Raw genomic sequence first — 21,822 nt, forward strand, 5'->3', positions numbered from 1 at the left:
GACATGACACTCTGTGAGTCTGACTGACTACTGCCCGCGCTGCAAACACACTGCTATTCCACTCACTGACTACACATGCAGTCACAAGCCGATTGAGGAGACTACACGTGCAGTCACAAGCTAATGTGCTGCCAAAGCCGCCAATGGGAATAGTTTCAGTTCCCGCTGAGCTGCGCGAATAGGTTAAGATGATCTGTGACCCACTAGGTATCAATCACGTGTCAACCACGTGACATGCGTAGCATACAGCCAGAAATTCAGAAACAAAAAAAAAAATAAATGTTAAATTCCAAACAATTTGTGTTGAAGCAGAGACACCTCTACACACTGCTGCCGACACACTAATGTGTTTGGAAAGCACTGCTTTAGCCTAATAACATTGTTTTGCAGTGGCGGAGTCTCCTTCCTTCCCGCCTTGGGTGGGTCATCTGGTCTGCAAGTGCGGGCATGTCCTTCTTCCTTTGCTCAGAGTTACGGTACTCTAAGAGGTGGAGTGCATGGTTCCCTGCCTTCTGTGGGCTGCGAGGCTTCCAACTTTTACCCTGTTAAAGGGTTTTTTGGAGATCGATTCTGCAAGGATTTCTAGAGAACCTTGGGGCTTAACAGTGAGGGACTGAGGTCAGTTACAGACGGTGACTCTTCTGGGGTCAGGTAGATGACCATTTATCCTCAATGCCCGTTGAGGCTTCGTAGAGGGTGATTTACGTCTAGCTCACTGGGATGATGAGCAGAAGATCCAGAGTTCACATCCACCTTCAGGTGCTGGTTGTTACCTTACCAGCGTGTGTAACACGTGGTTAAGCTTGTCTACAAGATTTTTCCTTGCGATCCAGGAGCACTGGTTGCCGAATTCTTAAACTGGTCAGGAGTTCTTTCAGACTCTTGGGTTTGAGGCTGTTAGTAGCTCGCCAAGTCTACGGGTTTTAGATGGTGTGCTCCTAATCAGCTTAGTGTTCCTCAGGAAGTTAGATCTTTTGATTGATTCTGTTTTTCAAGGACTCTGACCTAGGACCTTGTCTCTCCCTGGATCAGGTGTGGACGGTTTGGTCACACCTAGGTGTTTTGGTCCAGTGTGTCCCTTTGAAGGGGGCGGGGTTCTTTTCTCATGGAAGATTCCTATCTGCCTGAGGCTTAGGTTCTAGGTCTCTCTGACAGATCCCTACTGATCTTCTGGCGGATTTGATGTTCCTGTAGACTCCAGGTGTCTTTTCAACTGGGTTGGCAATATTGGCCGTGTGGTCTCGCCTCTATGGTAGCATGGTTTCCGTTGCTTTAGTTCCTTTCTCCTCTAGAGTGGGGGATCGGTTCTTGTGTGTTCTCCTGAGTTCTACTGAGTTTCCTCAGAATCTGTGATGACCAGTGGGTCCTTGTTTTCTTACCTTGTAGGGGTTTTTCCCTTCTTGCATTTTCAGAAGCCTGGAAAGGGTGATGTGGAGTAGTGACTGGTTCCACCGTTCCTACAACAGGAGGCTGGGGGTTTGAACCCTGGCGAGGTTCCTGTTCATTGTTGGCTTCTGATATTTAGATGCATATGGAATGAGAACTCTCTTCTCTTGGGAAGTTTCCCTCTTTGTGGAGGACAGCAGTGTAGGGGGTCTAGTACCCAAGCACGAAGTCTCCTGACACGGTAGCATGCCGTTTTTATTAGCGGTCAAAGTTCTACTGGGGGGTTTTGCTCCAAGTAAATCTATGCCATTTCTTCCAGAGGTCTGGGACTTTCTTGTCTTCGGTCTTGACTAGCCTTTGGGCTGGGACCATTACCCTGGAGGGAAGGTCGGGGATCGGTTACTCGATGTAGTGTTTACCGTTTTCTTTTTTGCTTTGTCCTCCTCTTTTCTAACGGCGTCTGGTGCTGGGAGGGGATGCTCCTTGGAGCCCGGTATGCTGAGGACTGTTGCCGAGTTTTTTGGTGCCCCTTCTGTTGTTGGGTTCCACGTTGGCTGGGTCGGCTTTCCTACCTGGAAGCTGGCCATTGCGAGTTTCTGCTCAGGTGGCTTGGCGTTCTCTTGAGGTGCTCTTTGCTAGATGCTGGGATAGTTATCCTGTCTCTGCTATATATGATTGCCTAGCCTGCAGGTTTCGACTTGATACAATGCAACAGGGAACTCATGGTTTTCTGGAACACCTTAATGATAGGGTGCTGTGTCAGGGATATGAGGGTGTCCCTCGGGTCTTCTTTGGTACGTGTTTCCCTGAGTATGGACTTTTTTCAGGTCCTTGTTTTTCTAGGGAGTTTGTCTCCCTGGGTGCTACTATCGTGACAACCTTGGGTTATTCTATATTTGTTTAGCCTGTGGGGAATGGTCCTTTGGATTTCTTTTGGGATCTGTTCTCCCTCTTGGGGGCAGGTAGAGGTCCTTGTCCTTTTAAATACTCTTCATGGGAGTCAAGTGTCACGGGGCTGGCCATTCGGATGCTGTTGTGCTTGGCAAACTCTGGGGCTAAGTGCTCTCTAGCTCGGCTTTGCTGGTTTTGTCTATGAGGCGGCAGTAATTTTTTGTTCTTCTGGCACCTTTTTTTCACCTTGATATTTCTCCTACTGTTCCTTGTTCCCTTGGCAGAATGACTGAGGGATGAGGGAAATGGGGGAGGTATTTAAGCCTTTTGGCTGGGGTGTCTTTGCCTCCTCCTGGTGGCCAGGTTCTGTATTCCCAAAAGTAATGAATGCAGCTGTGGACTCTTCCTGTCAGAAGAAAATAAAATGATCAGGAAAGCATAATTTATGTTTTTAAATTTAAATTATCTAAGCTTATAAAATAGATATGCCCGTCTAGGATGACTATTTGATCAGCTTGCACCTACCATTAAACACCTATGCATTTATAGTTCTTTTTTATATATTCTATTTGTCTCCCAGATTCGAATTGCTACAGAAGGAATAAATGGAACCGTGGGTGGAAGTAAAGTGTCCACAAAACTTTACATTAATACTATGCTCTCACACCCACTTTTCAGAAACCTTATGAGCTTGGACGACTTCAAGGTGAGTTGACAGATATAAAACTAAGTAGCTGCAATCCCTAAGGAAGAATATGCTGTGATCCGAGATGTCATTGCAGAAAGAATCGGATACATACAGGAACTGTTAGCGCTTTCACTTTGTAGCTCTCTTCCACATTAGACTGTCCTCTTCAAACAGCGATGTGCTCTGGCTGCATTGTGTAAGTTTTCCTTAACACAGTGCAGCCAGAGCAAAGCTCTGTTTGAAGAGGGCAGTCAAATACAGAGCAGCAGTGCAAAGCAGAATCAAAATGATTAATGACTGCCTCTCTTTTTTTTCTTCAACCCTGCCCTTAGCCTTTCCTGTTACTCTTGAATATAAGCTGTTACTACATTGTTACCTTATTATTATGTGATGCTAGACCAAGAGCAAAGGAAACACATTTATTCAAAAGACATATTAAAAACTTAACATTTTCTTTTTTTTTCTGCTGTTAATTTTGCAATGCAATTCACCTGCTGCACTATATAACATTTAAAAAATTGCTTCATTCTCTAGTTAATCAACACATTGTAATTTAGCTGGTGCTTTAGTGTAACTGCCTAATTTAAAATTTAATTTAATTTCAAAATGACCTGCAGAAAAATGTTCACTTAATAAAGTGTGTGTGTGTGGTGGGGGGGGGCGGAATGCCCCCTCTGGTGCAATAACACCTAATATACACTCACCGGCCACTTTATTAGGTACACTTGTTCAATTGCTTGGTAACACAAACTGCTAATTAGCCAATCACATGGCAGCAACTCAATGCATTTAGGCATCTAGATGTGGTGAAGACAACTTGCTAAAGTTCAAACCGAGCATTAGAATGGGGAAGAAAGGGAATTTAAGTGACTTTGAACGTGGCATGGTTGCTGGTGCCAGACGGCTGGTCTGAGTATTTCAAAAACTGCTGATCTACTGGGATTTTCATGAACAACCATCTCTAGGGTTTACAGAGAATGGTCCAAAAAAGAGAAAATATCTAGTGAGTGGCAGTTGTGTGGACGAAAATGCCTTGTTGATGTCAGAGGAGAATAGGCAGACTGGTTCAAGATGATAGGAAGGCAACAGTAACTCAAATAACCAAGGTATGCAGAATACCATCTCTGAAAGCGCAACACTTCGAGCCTTGATGCAGATGGGCTACAGCAGCAGAAGACCACACCGGGTGCCCCTTCTGTCAGCTAAGAACAGGCAACTGAGGCTACAATTCGCACAGGCTCACTAAAATAGGACAATAGAAGATTGGAAAAACTTTGCCTGGTCTGATGAGTCTCAATTTCAGCTGCGACATTTAGATGGTAGGGTCAGAAAACGGCATAAACAACATGAAAGTATGGATCCATCCTGCCTTGTATCAACAGTTCAGGCTGGTGGTGGTGGTGTAATGGTGTGGGAGATATTTTCTTGGCACACTTTGGGCCCCTTAGTACCGATTGAGCATAGTTTAAACACCACAGCCTACCTGAGTATTGTTGCTGACCATGTCCATCCCTATATGACTACAGTGTACCCATCTTCTGATGGCTACTTCAAGCAGACTAATGCACCATGTCACAAAGCTCAAATAATCTCAAACTGGTTTCTTGAACATGACAATGAGTTCACTGTACTCCAATGGCCTCCACAGTCACCAGATCTCAATTCAATAGAGCACCTTTGGGATGTGGTGGAATAGGAGATTTGTATTAGCGATGTGCAGCTGACAAATCTGCAGCAACTGCGTGATACTATCATGTCAATATGGACCAAAATCTCTTGAGGAATATTCCCTACACCTTGTTGAATCTATGCCATGAAGAATTAGGGCAGTTCTGAAGGCAAACAGGGGTCCAACCTGTTACTAGCAAGGTGTACCTAATAAAGTGGCCGGTGAGTGTATGTGATAAATATTTATTATAAAGTATTGATTTAAAATAATTTTACTAAAATAATATTTTGTAAATAACATTATAGGATCATTTTGTATAGTATAAAGATGAATGGATGTGCATTTTTATAAAATATCTGTTTGTTACATCTGAATACCAAAATGGTTGCTTTTACAAATGAATGGAAAAATAGCACAATTGTTTAATATATAACAACATATACATATTCCATATTAATACAGTGGAATTTTATAAGTTATATGTTCTTGATTTAAATAATCAATATCCATTCTTTTAGAAATCATATTTCTTATCTTGGCTGTTTTTTTTTTAGTTCTTTCAAAGTGTTTATGTTTTGAATATGTTTGGCCATGTACAATATTTTTGCTATATTTGGGTTACTTGTGTTTTCATTTTCATCATACATGTTGCACTGTTTGCGTCATTCAGTCTGAGATCTGTATTTGTCCAATTTTTGCATTAAAGGGATACTTTAACCCATATTTTTTTCTTTCTTGATAGAGCATGCAATTTTAAGCACCTTTTTTAATTTACTCCTATTAGCAAATTTTCTTCATTCTCTTGCTATCTTTATTTGAAAAGCAATAATCTAAGCTTAGGAGCCAGCTCATTTTTGGTTCAGCATCTGGGTGGCACTTGCTGATTGGTGGCTAAATGTAGAACAAAGAAAAATTGATATTAGGAGTAAATCAGAAAGTTGCTTAAAATTGCAATCTCTATCTGAATCATGAAAAAAAAATGTTTCTTAGTCTTCTGTAACTTTGGGCGTGCTTTTGAACATGTTATCCTTGATTATTGTTACTGGAAGTCTGCTTACCTGTAACCACTGATTTTACACTGTTCCAGATTCTGGTTTACTTTACTCATGCTACTGTGCTTTCTTGACTGAACATGACCTCATCTTTGTCTTTCCCCTGAGATTGATTTTACTATATTGTTACTGGCTATTGGCCTGTTCCTGACCCCACTTTCCTGTGTTCCTGATTAAAAGTTTATCATTCTATCTGTGATTCTTGTTCCTTGGGTAAATGCTTTATTTATATACCTGCATTCTGAGCCTGTCATCGTTTGGACACTAGGTTAAAGGGATAGTAATCCCAATTTTTTTTCTTTCATGATTCAGATATAGCATGCAACTTTCTAATTTACTCCTATTATCATTGTTTCTTTGTTCTCTTGCTATCTTTATTGGAAATGGCAGGAATAAAAACTTTGGAGCCGGACTATTTTTTTGTTCAGTACCCTGGATAGGGCTTGCTGATTGGTGCCTGCATTTAGCCATCCAATCAGCAAGTGCAACCCAGGATCTCAACCTAAAATGGGCCGGCTCCAAAGCTCTTATTTCTGCTTTTTCAAATAAAGTTAGCAAGAGAACGAAGAAAAATTGATAATAGAAGTAAATTAGAAAGCTGCTTAGAATTGCATGCTCTATCCGAATCATGAAAGAAAAAAATTGGGTTTAGTATCCCTTTAATTATATGTATTCCCTGTCTCAGCCTCTGTGTCTTATCTGTCTTGACACTACCTCTTTGTAGTTTGTGACACTGGACCTATTGACTCCAATGAGGCAGCAAAGGTTGCTACATATCTAGGGCAGATGTTAGGTACTAACACTGAACTAGACGCTATTACTGCCACGTTGACTTCCCTGTGTGCTCATGCTCCAGCCTCTCAAGTCTCCACTGTGTCCTTTTGCTTGTATCTCTGCAGCCTCCACATCTGGACCCCTCACACTCGAGTGTGCTATATCTAATATCATTTCTTTCATGTAATTAGCAAGAGTCCATGAGCTAGTGACGTATGGGATATACATTCCTACCAGGAGGGGCAAAGTTTCCCAAACCTCAAAATGCCTATAAATACACTCCTCACCACACCCACAATTCAGTTTTACAAACTTTGCCTCCTATGGAGGTGGTGAAGTAAGTTTGTGCTAGATTCTACGTTGATATGCGCTCCGCAGCAAGTTGGAGCCCGGTTTTCCTCTCAGCGTGCAGTGAATGTCAGAGAGATGTGAGGAGAGTATTGCCTATTTTGAATGCAGTGATCTCCTTCTACGGGGTCTATTTCATAGGTTCTCTGTTATCGGTCATAGAGATTCATCTCTTACCTCCCTTTTCAGATCGACGATATACTCTTATATATATACCATTACCTCTGCTGATTTTCGTTTCAGTACTGGTTTGGCTTTCTACAAACATGTAGATGAGTGTCCTGGGGTAAGTAAGTCTTATTTTCTGTGACACTCTAAGCTATGGTTGGGCACTTTGTTTATAAAGTTCTAAATATATGTATTCAAACATTTATTTGCCTTGTCTCAGGATGTTCAACATTCCTTATTTTCAGACAGTCAGTTTCATATTTGGGATAATGCACTTGAATCAATTATTTTTTCTTACCTTAAAAAATTTGACTTTTTCCCTGTGGGCTGTTAGGCTCGCGGGGGCTGAAAATGCTTCATTTTATTGCGTCATTCTTGGCGCTGACTTTTTTTGGCGCAAAAAATCTTTTCTGTTTCCGGCGTCATACGTGTCGCCGGAAGTTGCGTCATTTTTGACGTTCTTTTGCGCCAAAAATGTCGGCGTTCCGGATGTGGCGTCATATTTGGCGCCAAAAAGCATTTAGGCGCCAAATAATGTGGGCGTCTTATTTGGCGCCAAAAAATATGGGCGTCGCTTTTGTCTCCACATTATTTAAGTTCATTTTTTCTTTGCTTCTGGTTGCTAGAAGCTTGTTCATTGGCATTTTTTTCCCATTCCTGAAACTGTCATTTAAGGAATTTGATCTATTTTGCTTTATATGTTGTTTTTTCTCTTACATATTGCAAGATGTCTCACGTTGCATCCGAGTCAGAAGATACTTCAGGAAAATCGCTGCCTAGTGCTGGAACTACCAAACCTAAGTGTATCTGCTGTAAACTTTTGGTAGCTATTCCTCCAGCTGTTGTTTGTATTAATTGTCATGACAAACTTGTTAATGCAGATAATATTTCCTTTAGTAATGTACCTTTACCTGTTGCAGTTCCATCAACATCTAAGGTTCAGAATGTTCCTGATAACATAAGAGATTTTGTTTCTGAATCCATCAAGAAGGCTATGTCTGTTATTCCTCCTTCTAGTAAACATAAAAAATCGTTTAAAACTTCTCTTTATACAGATGAATTTTTAAATGAACATCATCATTCTGATTCTGATGACTCTTCTGGTTCAGAGGATTCTGTCTCAGAGATTGATGCTGATAAATCTTCATATTTATTTAAAATGGAATTTATTCGTTCTTTACTTAAAGAAGTACTAATTGCTTTAGAAATTGAGGATTCTGGTCCTCTTGATACTAATTCTAAACGTTTAGATAAGGTCTTTAAATCTCCTGTGGTTATTCCAGAAGTTTTTCCTGTTCCTAATGCTATTTCTGAAGTAATTTCCAGAGAATGGGATAAATTGGGTAATTCATTTACTCCTTCTAAACGTTTTAAGCAATTATATCCTGTGCCGTCTGACAGATTAGAATTTTGGGACAAAATCCCTAGAGTTGATGGGGCTATTTCTACCCTTGCTAAACGGACTACTATTCCTACGTCAGATGGTACTTCGTTTAAGGATCCTTTAGATAGGAAAATTGAATCCTTTCTAAGAAAAGCTTATCTGTGTTCAGGTAATCTTCTTAGACCTGCTATATCATTGGCTGATGTTGCTGCAGCTTCAACTTTTTGGTTGGAAACTTTAGCGCAACAAGTAACAGATCATGATTCTCATAATATTATTATTCTTCTTCAACATGCTAATAATTTTATCTGTGATGCCATTTTTGATATTATCAGAGTTGATGTCAGGTTTATGTCTCTAGCTATTTTAGCTAGAAGAGCTTTATGGCTTAAAACTTGGAATGCTGATATGGCTTCTAAATCAACTCTACTTTCCATTTCTTTCCAGGGTAACAAATTATTTGGTTCTCAGTTGGATTCTATTATCTCAACTGTTACTGGTGGGAAAGGAACTTTTTTACCACAGGATAAAAAATCTAAGGGTAAGAACAGGGCTAATAATCGTTTTCGTTCCTTTCGTTTCAACAAAGAACAAAAGCCTGATCCTTCATCCTCAGGAGCAGTTTCAGTTTGGAAACCATCTCCAGTCTGGAATAAATCCAAGCCTTCTAGAAAGGCAAAGCCAGGTTCTAAGTCCACATGAAGGTGCGGCCCTCATTCCAGCTCAGCTGGTAGGGGGCAGGTTACGTTTTTTCAAAGAAATTTGGATCAATTCTGTTCACAATCTTTGGATTCAGAACATTGTTTCAGAAGGGTACAGAATTGGTTTCAAGATGAGACCTCCTGCAAAGAGATTTTTTCTTTCCCGTGTCCCAGTAAAATCCAGTGAAAGCTCAAGCATTTCTGAATTGTGTTTCAGATCTAGAGTTGGCTGGAGTAATTATGCCAGTTCCAGTTCTGGAACAGGGGATGGGGTTTTATTCAAATCTCTTCATTGTACCAAAGAAGGAGAATTCCTTCAGACCAGTTCTGGATCTAAAAATATTGAATCGTTATGTAAGGATACCAACGTTCAAAATGGTAACTGTAAGGACTATCTTGCCTTTTGTTCAGCAAGGGCATTATATGTCCACAATAGATTTACAGGATGCATATCTGCATATTCCGATTCATCCAGATCATTTTCAGTTCCTGAGATTCTCTTTTCTGGACAAGCATTACCAGTTTGTGGCTCTGCCGTTTGGCCTAGCTACAGCTCCAAGAATTTTTACAAAGGTTCTCGGTGCCCTTCTGTCTGTAATCAGAGAACAGGGTATTGTGGTATTTCCTTATTTGGACGATATCTTGGTACTTGCTCAGTCTTTACATTTAGCAGAATCTCATACGAATCGACTTGTGTTGTTTCTTCAAGATCATGGTTGGAGGATCAATTCACCAAAAAGTTCATTGACTCCTCAGACAAGGGTAACCTTTCTGGGTTTCCAGATAGATTCAGTGTCCATGACTCTGTCTTTGACAGACAAGAGACGTCTAAAATTGATCTCAGCTTGTCGAAACCTTCAGTCACAATCATTCCCTTCGGTAGCCTTATGCATGGAAATTCTAGGTCTTATGACTGCTGCATCGGACGCGATCCCCTTTGCTCGTTTTCACATGCGACCTCTTCATCTCTGTATGCTGAATCAATGGTGCAAGGATTACACAAAGATATCTCAATTAATATCTTTAAAACCGATTGTACGACGCTCTCTAACGTGGTGGACAGATCACCATCGTTTAATTCAGGGGGCTTCTTTTGTGCTTCCGACCTGGACTGTAATTTCAACAGATGCAAGTCCTACAGGTTGGGGAGCTGTGTGGGGATCTCTGACGGCACAAGGAGTTTGGGAATCTCAGGAGGTGAGATTACCGATCAATATTTTGGAACTCCGTGCAATTTTCAGAGCTCTTCAGTTTTGGCCTCTTCTGAAGAGAGAATCGTTCATTTGTTTTCAGACAGACAATGTCACAACTGTGGCATACATCAATCATCAAGGAGGGACTCACAGTCCTCTGGCTATGAAAGAAGTATCTCAAATTTTGGTTTGGGCGGAATCCAGCTCCTGTCTAATCTCTGTGGTTCATATCCCAGGTATAGACAATTGGGAAGTCGCCAAACGTTGCATCCGGGCGAATGGTCTCTTCACCCAGAGGTATTTCTTCAGATTGTTCAAATGTGGGAGCTTCCAGAAATAGATCTGATGGCGTCTCATCTAAACAAGAAACTTCCCAGGTATCTGTCCAGATCCCGGGATCCTCAGGCGGAAGCAGTGGATGCATTATCACTTCCTTGGAAGTATCATCCTGCCTATATCTTTCCGCCTCTAGTTCTTCTTCCAAGAGTAATCTCCAAGATTCTGAAGGAATGCTCGTTTGTTCTGTTGGTAGCTCCGGCATGGCCTCACAGGTTTTGGTATGCGGATCTTGTCCGGATGGCCTCTTGCCATCCGTGGACTCTTCCGCTAAGACCAGACCTTCTGTCGCAAGGTCCTTTTTTTCCATCAGGATCTCAAATCCTTAAATTTAAAGGTATGGAGATTGAACGCTTGATTCTTGGTCAAAGAGGTTTCTCTGACTCTGTGATTAATACTATGTTACAGGCTCGTAAATCTGTATCTAGAGAGATATATTATAGAGTCTGGAAGACTTATATTTCTTGGTGTCTTTCTCATCATTTTTCTTGGCATTCTTTTAGTATTCCGAGAATTTTACAGTTTCTTCAGGATGGTTTAGATAAAGGTTTATCCGCAAGTTCTTTGAAAGGACAAATCTCTGCTCTTTCTGTTCTTTTTCACAGAAAGATTGCTAATCTTCCTGATATTCATTGTTTTGTACAAGCTTTGGTTCGTATAAAACCTGTCATTAAGTCAATTTCTCCTCCTTGGAGTTTGAATTTGGTTCTGGGGGCTCTTCAAGCTCCTCCGTTTGAACCTATGCATTAAATTACTTTCTTGGAAAGTTTTGTTCCTTTTGGCGATCTCTTCTGCCAGAAGAGTCTCTGAATTATCTGCTCTTTCTTGTGAGTCTCCTTTTCTGATTTTTCATTAAACTTATTTTGGGTGTGGATTATTTTCAGCAGGAATTGGCTGTCTTTATTTTATCCCTCCCTCTCTAGTGACTCTTGTGTGGAAAGATCCACATCTTGGGTAATCATTATCCCATACGTCACTAGCTCATGGACTCTTGCTAATTACATGAAAGAAAACATAATTTATGTAAGAACTTACCTGATAAATTCATTTCTTTCATATTAGCAAGAGTCCATGAGGCCCGCCCTTTTTTGTGGTGGTTATGATTTTTTTGTATAAAGCACAATTATTCCAATTCCTTATTTTATATGCTTTCGCACTTTTTTCTTATCACCCCACTTCTTGGCTATTCGTTAAACTGAATTGTGGGTGTGGTGAGGGGTGTATTTATAGGCATTTTGAGGTTTGGGAAACTCTGCCCCTCCTGGTAGGAATGTATATCCCATACGTCACTAGCTCATGGACTCTTGCTAATATGAAAGAAATGAATTTATCAGGTAAGTTCTTACATAAATTATGTTTTTGTTGTTTTTGCTTCAGATTTCAGAGGATTTTATAACCAGTGCTATTTGCTTATTACCAATGACCCTGTGACCTTCCACTCCTACCAAGCCAAAGTTTCATTTATGATTTATTTGTTGAAAGGCAAGGCTTTAGCTTGTATTCTTCCCTTACTCAAAAAAATGCATCATTTCTTATCAATACCTACATTTTTATAGCTGACCTTCTGTGTTTGATGTTCCTGGGCATTCTGCAGCCAGAGGCGCCTTTATTAGAGATATGTCAAAATAGCCGGCCTGCACTTGCTTTAGAGTTTTGTACCCTGGCCTATGAGACAACTGGAAAATTGACACTCTGAAGGTGCTGTCGGATGGTTACTCATTAAAGGGACAGTCTACACCAGAATATTTATTGTTTTAAAAGATAGATAATCCCTTTATTACCCATTCCCTAGTTTTGCATAACCAACACAATTATATAAATACACTTTTTACGTCTGTGATTACCTCGTATCTAAGCATCTTCTGACAGCCCCCCCATTTCAGTTCTTTTGACAGACTTGCATTTTAGCCAATCTGTGCGGGCTCCTAGGAACTCCACGTGCGTGAGCTCAATGTTATCTAGATGAAACACATGAACTAACACCCTCTAGTGGTGAAAAACTGTCAAAATGCCCTGAGCTAAGAGGCGGCCTTCAAGGGCTTAGAAATTAGCATATGAACCTCCTAGATTTAGCTTTCAACTAAGAATACCAAGAGAACAAAGCAAAATCGGTGATAGAAGTAAATTGGAAAATTGTTTCAAATTACATGCCCTATCTGAATAATGAAAGTTTATTTTAGACTAGACTGTCCCTTTAATTTAAACATTTTGTTGGCTGTCGAAGATTGCAGCATCTGAACTATTGAGTAATAGATCAGGTATGATTGTTTATAGCTATATCTGTCTCAAGCAGCCTTCACACAAGTTGGGGCCCAGAAACATTTTGAGTTGGAGGCAGTTTTAGACCTGGATATGCAGACTTAAATGGACATAAAACCCAAAAAATGTCTTTCATGATTAAGCTAGAACATGCTATTTTAAACAACTCCGTTTACTTCTATTATCAAATTTGCTTCATTCTCTTGGTATTATTTGTTGAAGGATCAGCAATGCACTACTGGTTTCTAACTGAACACATGGATGAGCCAATGACAATCAGTAAACATATATGCAGCCACCAATAAGCAGTTAATACCTAGGTTCTTTGCTGCTCCTGAGTTCACCTAGATAAACCTTTCAGCAAAGGCTAACAAGAGAAGGATAATAGAAGTACATTGGAAAGTTGTTTAAAATTGCACGCTCTTTCTGAATCATGAAATAATTTTTTGGAGTTTCATGTCCCTTTTAAGTGTTTAAAGGGACATGAAACCTAATTTTTTTTCTCTCTCATGATTTAGAAAGAGCATGCAATTTTAAACAACTTTCTAATTTACTTCAATTATCTATTTTGCTTCATTCTCTTGATATCCTTTGCTGAAAAGCATATCTAGATAGGTTCAGAAGCTGCTGATTGGTAGCTGCACATAGATACCTTGTGTGATTGGCTCTCCCATGTGCATTGCTATTTCTTAAACAAAAGATATCTAAAACATGAAGCAAATTAGATAATAGAAGTAAATTGGAATGATGGTTAAAATTGTATTCTCTACTTGATTCATGAAAGAACATTTTTGGGTTTAGTGTTCCTTTGAAGATGACTAAAAGAAACGTGTACACGTAGTAAACCATACAGATAAATGTATGTTTAAATAAAGTTGTCAAATATACAAAACAAATTGAGCTATTAAAATTCCTGTTTAAATATATTTTTGTGTGAAAATCTATGAGAAATAAAAAAAAAAAAAATCACATGCAGCACTTCTGTATAGTGGTTGAGCAGATTTAACTTTTGTGGTGGTTTATGACCAAACTTTTTTGTTACTTTCTTTATAGACAAGTGAAGGAGGAGCACAATGTTTTCCTGATCTCCGAGTTGGTGTTTTTCAAGAAATTGTGCCAATGGGGATTGAGCCACATAGAGTTTCCTACAAAGAAACTGGTTAGTATTTAAATAAAAATAAATGTAAAACTGAATTGTGAATTCCAGATTAAAATGATTTTCTTTTGTTTTTTGGAGTATTATTAGTTTCAGTGCAACTTTTTATTATTGTTGTTTACTTAAAGGGCCATAATACCCAAATGTTTAAACACTTGAAAGTGATGCAGCATAGCTGTAAAAAGCTGACTAGAAAATATCACCTGAACATCTCTATGTAAAAAATAAAGATATTTTACTTCAAAAGTTTCTCAGTAGCCACATCCCATTGTAAAGGACTTCTAAGCAGCATACCAGTATGTCTGTCCCGGGACAGCGGAAGGGGCGAGCTTACGTGCACTCTCATCTTATTTCCCTATTCAGTTTAAAGGAGTTTGCTATGAAATCTCATGAGAGTTAAGTGAAATCTCATGAGATCACAGTAAAAGAGTTCATGACCTCAGCACTGCTGATGCTGATTGGCTGCTGTTCATTTCTTCATTTTTTATTTTTTTTACCTGCAGCTGGGCTGCAGCTGAGTACAACTTTTTACACAGAACTTACTCTGCTGAGCTGAGGAGATTGTTAGGTAAAATATCTTCCTTTTTTACATAGAGATGCTCAGGTGATATTTTTCTGTCAGATTTTTACAGTTATACTGCATCAGTTTCAAGTGATTTAGCATATGGGTATTATGTCCCTTTAAGTGCCAGCATCTTCTGCAGAGCTATAATATTAGGTAGTTACAGAACAAAACAATTCCAAATATAATAGAGGTAGGGCCTTTCCATGAGTTACTATCTGATGTATACCACTTTAATGCAAGGTGATCTACAGTACAGGTGGTCTTGTGAGTTTACTTATTAAAGGACGTACATGAGGAAAAGTTGAGAGAGATGGTGAGGAACTGGTGTACTAAAGATAAGAGTTTTATTGATTACATTATTATTATTTTTATTATATGCATCTCTGAACTGGTGCATCTATAGGAAACACTTGGAAATCTGAAATTTTGGGCCGTCTTAAAAGCACATTATACACTAGATTTTTCTTTGCATAAATGTATTGTAGATGATCCATTTATATAGCCTATACAGTTTTTTTTTTTAAAAAACATTGTGCTGATTTTCAGACTCCTAACTAAGCCACAACATTTTAGAAATATACTGATGTATTCCTACTCCAGTTTGCTCTTGTTTGTGTAAAGAGTCTTTTTATGTGAAGGGGGGAGTGTCTGCTGTTTTTGCGATACAACCATTTTCAGTGGGTGTTCCAGCTAACCTTTTCAACAGAGCTAAACTGGGAGCTTCTTAATAAGTTTTTAAACAGTTTTATACTGACTTTTTATATCAGTATCAGTTTTGTTCTGCAGTGGAGTCCCTTTTGTTCTTAAAGTGGAAGGCAAATTATTGTTCCAAGAGGTAATGGAAGGCTGTTTTGGCAGTGGAGAGTAGATATTAGGGGCTCCATGTACGAAGCAGCGAGAGCTGCTCCAGAGCCCTTGTGGGGCAGGTTCGCATATGCGAGCCTGCTTCCCACAATGTAAGAAGTTGCGGTCTAGACCGCTGCTTCTTACACCCTACGCCACCTCTGAGGTGGCGAGGGAAAATCACCGGGAACTCACTCGCTCTCTGTGATTGACAGCCTCTTCAGACAATGAAGGGGCGCGCATTATACACTGTGATGAGTGTGTAGTAATACATACAGGCCAGTGGACGAACAGATCCGCTGCCTGTATGTAGCGAAGGCGGACGGACAGCTTCGCAAGTTGAGAAGCTGTCCGCCCGCCCGCCTGCCTTTTAGTACATGGGGCCTTAGGGATTAGAGGACATTAGTTATATGAGTGCTGAGACACAAAAGGTTATCTCAGGTGTGAATTTTCCTCCAATGTAGCATAACGGTAGGGGGACCCTTAGCAAGTAGCGTATCAGCATAGTATGTTATTGTTGGGGAGAAGTGCACAGGGTTTGAGCTGCAGTAGGCTTCTTTTAAAAAAAAAAAAAAAATGCATCTTAAATGTGTGACTGCAAGCAAGCCTGCTCCGCAAAGCCTCAAAAGCTGCAAATGTAACTTAAAAATGTTGCCTAATGTGAGGAACAATTGTATTGAAAGGTGTAGTGAGGAGAGAGAAGGATTCCATCTTAATTTCCTTGTCTGTTACCCAAAGGCGTAACTAGAGACCACAGGGCCCAGGTGCAAGAATCTAAGAAGGGGCCCCCCCACCACCCCTCCCCCTCCAAAAAAAGGTGAATTTAATATATATATATATATTTTTTTTTTTTACATTTAACACAGAAAAAAATGTGAATCAGATTACATGTCTGCAAAAGGAGGTACCCTGTGCCCACAGTCTATGAGATGGTCTGACCCCCTATTACTGTATATATATATATATATATATATATATATATATATATATATATATATATATATATATATATATATATATAGTGACACTATTTAACCCCCCAGTACTGTATATAGTAAGTTAGTGACACAGTCTGTAATCTGCTGGTGAGATGGCTGGCCTGACACTACCCGCCCAGTACTTTATAAAGTGACCACAGTAGTCTGTGACATGGTCCAGCCCCCATACTGTATATAGTGGTACTGTATAGTGACACTGTTTACCCCTGCCCCCCCCCCCCCCCATGCTGTAGTAACAAGGTCTGTAATTTGCTGGTTCCACAAACATACACACACACACATACATGCATAAATACACACACAGTCACATACATACACACACACATAAACACCAATGGGTAAAACAGAAACACTAACCCCTGTAGTCATGTCACATTCACATGATATCAGTGCAGGCAGTGGTAGGTTAACGTTTTTTATTAAAAAAAAAAAATTATAATTTTTTTTTTATATAAAGCTGGGCCCCCACCCTCAGGGGCCCAGTTGCACCTGAGATCTCTGCACCCCCTGTAGTTTCGCCCCTGCTGTTACCAGACCTGGTTGTGTGTTCGAAATAGTGCAGCAAGGGGAGGCTGAGTGTGAGGGAGAGGTTTAAAGGGACAGCCAAGTCCAAAGAAAGCTTTCATGTTTCAAATAGGGCATGTCATTTCTTTCATGTAATTAGCAAGAGTCCATGAGCTAGTGACGTATGGGATATACATTCCTACCAGGAGGGGCAAAGTTTCCCAAACCTCAAAATGCCTATAAATACACCCCTCACCACACCCACAAATCAGTTTTACAAACTTTGCCTCCTATGGAGGTGGTGAAGTAAGTTTGTGCTAGATTCTACGTTGATATGCGCTCCGCAGCAGGTTGGAGCCCGGTTTTCCTCTCAGCGTGCAGTGAATGTCAGAGGGATGTGAGGAGAGTATTGCCTATTTGAATTCAATGATCTCCTTCTACGGGGTCTATTTCATAGGTTCTCTGTTATCGGTCGTAGAGATTCATCTCTTACCTCCCTTTTCAGATCGGCGATATACTCTTATTTATATACCATTACCTCTGCTGATTTTCGTTTCAGTACTGGTTTGGCTTTCTACAACATGTAGATGAGTGTCCTGGGGTAAGTAAGTCTTATTTTCTGTGACACTCTAAGCTATGGTTGGGCACTTTTTTATAAAGTTCTAAATATATGTATTCAAACATTTATTTGCCTTGACTCAGGATGTTCAACATTCCTTATTTCAGACAGTCAGTTTCATATTTGGGATAATGCATATGAATAAATCAATTTTTTTCTTACCTTAAAATTTGACTTTTTCCCTGTGGGCTGTTAGGCTCGCGGGGGCTGAAAATGCTTCATTTTATTGCGTCATTCTTGGCGCTGACTTTTTTGGCGCAAATTTTTTTTTCTATTTCCGGCGTCATACGTGTCGCCGGAAGTTGCGTCATTTTTGACGTTCTTTTGCGCCAAAAGTGTCGGCGTTCCGGATGTGGCGTCATTTTTTGCGCCAAATGCATTTAGGCGCCAAATAATGTGGGCGTCATTTTTGGCGCTAAAAAAATATGGGCGTCACTATTGTCTCCACATTATTTAAGTCTCATTATTTATTGCTTCTGGTTGCTAGAAGCTTGTTCACTGGCATTTTTTCCCATTCCTGAAACTGTCATTTAAGGAATTTGATCAATTTTGCTTTATATGTTGTTTTTTCTATTACATATTGCAAGATGTCCCACGTTGAAACTGAGTCAGAAGATACTTCTGGAAAATCGCTGCCTGGTGCTGGAGCTACCAAAGCTAAGTGTATCTGCTGTAAACTTATGGTATCTGTTCCTCCAGCTGTTGTTTGTACTGTTTGTCATGACAAACTTGTTAATGCAGATAATATTTCCTTTAGTACTGTTACATTACCTGTTGCTGTTCCGTCAACATCTAATACTCAGAGTGTTCCTGATAACATAAGAGATTTTGTTTCTAAATCCATTAAGAAGGCTATGTCTGTTATTCCTCCTTCTAGTAAACGTAAAAAGTCTTTTAAAACTTCTCATTTTTCAGATGAATTTTTAAATGAACATCATCATTCGGATTCTGATAATGGTTCTTCTGGTTCAGAGGATTATGTCTCAGAGGTTGATGCTGATAAATCTTCATATTTATTTAAAATGGAATTTATTCGTTCTTTACTTAAAGAAGTCCTAATTGCATTAGAAATTGAGGATTCCGGTCCTCTTGATACTAAATCTAAACGTTTAGATAAGGTTTTTAAATCTCCTGTACTTATTCCAGAAGTTTTTCCTGTCCCTGGTGCTATTTCTGAAGTAATTTCCAGGGAATGGAATAATTTGGGTAATTTATTTTCTCCTTCTAAACGTTTTAAGCAATTATATCCTGTGCCATCTGACAGATTAGAGTTTTGGGACAAAATCCCTAAGGTTGATGGGGCTGTCTCTACTCTTGCTAAGCGTACTACTATTCCTACGGCAGATGGTACTTCCTTTAAGGATCCTTTAGATAGGAAAATTGAATCCTTTCTAAGAAAAGCTTACTTGTGTTCAGGTAATCTTCTTAGACCTGCTATATCTTTAGCGGATGTTGCTGCAGCTTCAACTTTTTGGTTAGAAGCTTTAGCGCAACAAGTAACAGATCATAATTCTCATAGCATTATTATTCTTCTTCAACATGCTAATAATTTTATTTGTGATGCCATCTTTGATATCATTAGAGTTGATGTCAGGTATATGTCTCTAGCTATTTTAGCTAGAAGAGCTTTATGGCTTAAAACTTGGAATGCTGATATGTCTTCTAAGTCAACTTTGCTATCCCTTTCTTTCCAGGGTAATAAATTGTTTGGTTCTCAGTTGGATTCTATTATCTCAACTGTTACTGGAGGGAAAGGAACTTTTTTAGCACAGGATAAAAAATCTAAAGGTAAATTTAGGTCTAATAATCGTTTTCGTTCCTTTCGTCACAACAAGGAACAAAAGCCTGATTCTTCATCCTCAGGAGCGGTATCAGTTAGGAAACCATCTCCAGTCTGGAATAAATCCAAGCCTTTTAGAAAATCAAAGCCAACTCCTAAGTCCACATGAAGGTGCGGCCCTCATTCCAGCTCAGCTGGTAGGGGGCAGATTACGTTTTTTCAAAGAAATTTGGATCAATTTCGTTCACAATCTTTGGATTCAGAACATTGTTTCAGAAGGGTATAGAATTGGCTTCAAGATAAGGGCTCCTGCAAAGAGATTTTTTCTTTCCCGTGTCCCAGTAAACCCAGCGAAGGCTCAAGCATTTCTGAAATGTGTTTCAGATCTAGAGTTGGCTGGAGTAATTATGCCAGTTCCAGTTCTGGAACAGGGACTGGGGTTTTATTCAAATCTCTTCATTGTACCAAAGAAGGAGAATTCCTTCAGACCAGTTCTGGATCTAAAAATATTGAATCGTTATGTAAGGATACCAACATTCAAAATGGTAACTATAAGGACTATCCTGCCTTTTGTTCAGCAAGGGCATTATATGTCTACAATAGATTTTACAGGATGCATATCTGCATATTCCGATTCATCCAGATCACCATCAGTTTCTGAGATTCTCTTTCCTAGACAAGCATTACCAGTTTGTGGCTCTGCCGTTTGGCCTAGCTACAGCTCCAAGAATTTTTACAAAGGTTCTCGGTGCCCTTCTGTCTGTAATCAGAGAACAGGGTATTGTGGTATTTCCTTATTTGGACGATATCTTGGTACTTGCTCAGTCTTCACATTTAGCAGAATCTCATACGAATCGACTTGTGTTGTTTCTTCAACATCATGGTTGGAGGATCAATTTACCAAAAAGTTCATTGATTCCTCAGACACAGGTAACCTTTTTAGGTTTCCAGATAGATTCAGTGTCCATGACTCTATCTTTGACAGACAAGAGACGTCTAAAATTGATATCAGCTTGTCGAAACCTTCAGTCACAATCATTCCCTTCGGTAGCCTTATGCATGGAAATTCTAGGTCTTATGACTGCTGCATCGGACGCGATCCCCTTTGCTCGTTTTCACATGCGACCTCTTCAGCTCTGTATGCTGAACCAGTGGTGCAGGGATTACACAAAGATATCTCAATTAATATCTTTAAAACCGATTGTACGACGCTCTCTAACGTGGTGGACAGATCACCATCGTTTAATTCAGGGGGCTTCTTTTGTGCTTCCGACCTGGACTGTAATTTCAACAGATGCAAGTCTTACAGGTTGGGGAGCTGTGTGGGGGTCTCTGACAGCACAAGGGGTTTGGGAATCGCAGGAGGTGAGATTACCGATCAATATTTTGGAACTCCGTGCAATTTTCAGAGCTCTTCAGTTTTGGCCTCTTCTAAAGAGAGAATCGTTCATTTGTTTTCAGACAGACAATGTCACAACTGTGGCATACATCAATCATCAAGGAGGGACTCACAGTCCTCTGGCTATGAAAGAAGTATCTCGAATTCTGGTATGGGCGGAATCCAGCTCCTGTCTAGTTTCTGCGGTTCATATCCCAGGTATAGACAATTGGGAAGCGGATTATCTCAGTCGCCAAACTTTGCATCCGGGCGAATGGTCTCTTTACCCAGAGGTATTTCTTCAGATTGTTCAAAGGTGGGGACTTCCAGAAATAGATCTGATGGCCTCTCATCTAAACAAGAAACTTCCCAGGTATCTGTCCAGATCCAGGGATCCTCAAGCGGAAGCAGTGGATGCATTGTCACTTCCTTGGAAGTATCATCCTGCCTATATCTTTCCGCCTCTAGTTCTTCTTCCAAGAGTGATCTCCAAGATTCTGAAGGAATGCTCGTTAGTTCTGCTGGTAGCTCCAGCATGGCCTCACAGGTTTTGGTATGCGGATCTTGTCCGGATGGCCTCTTGCCAACCATGGACTCTTCCGTTAAGGCCAGACCTTCTGTCGCAAGGTCCTTTTTTCCATCAGGATCTCAAATACTTAAATTTAAAGGTATGGAGATTGAACACTTGATTCTTAGTCAAAGAGGTTTCTCTGACTCTGTGATTAATACTATGTTACAGGCTCGTAAATCTGTATCTAGGGAGATTATTATAGAGTCTGGAAGACTTATATTTCTTGGTGTCTTTCTCATCATTTTTCCTGGCATTCTTTTAGAATTCCGAGAATATTACAGTTTCTTCAGGATGGTTTGGATAAAGGTTTGTCTGCAAGTTCTTTGAAAGGACAAATCTCTGCTCTTTCTGTTCTTTTTCACAGAAAGATTGCTAATCTTCCTGATATTCATTGTTTTGTACAAGCTTTGGTTCGTATAAAACCTGTCATTAAGTCAATTTCTCCTCCTTGGAGTTTGAATTTGGTTCTGGGGGCTCTTCAAGCTCCTCCGTTTGAACCTATGCATTCACTGGACATTAAATTACTTTCTTGGAAAGTTTTGTTCCTTTTGGCCATCTC

General features: G+C 39.9%; 1 protein-coding gene across 1 annotated transcript in view; it reads left to right on the top strand.

Annotated features, from left to right (window-relative positions):
• Window positions 1-21,822, top strand: part of TSTD2 (thiosulfate sulfurtransferase like domain containing 2) — a 103,741-nt gene that overhangs the window by 46,168 nt on the left and 35,751 nt on the right. Inside the window, exons 4-5 of the mRNA XM_053702702.1 lie at window positions 2,858-2,983; window positions 13,903-14,008. Of these exons, the coding sequence (XP_053558677.1) occupies window positions 2,858-2,983; window positions 13,903-14,008 (232 nt within the window). The remainder of the gene's footprint in view (window positions 1-2,857; window positions 2,984-13,902; window positions 14,009-21,822) is intronic.

The sequence above is a fragment of the Bombina bombina genome, chromosome 2 (assembly GCF_027579735.1).
Source record: "Bombina bombina isolate aBomBom1 chromosome 2, aBomBom1.pri, whole genome shotgun sequence".
Lineage (NCBI taxonomy): Eukaryota > Metazoa > Chordata > Amphibia > Anura > Bombinatoridae > Bombina > Bombina bombina.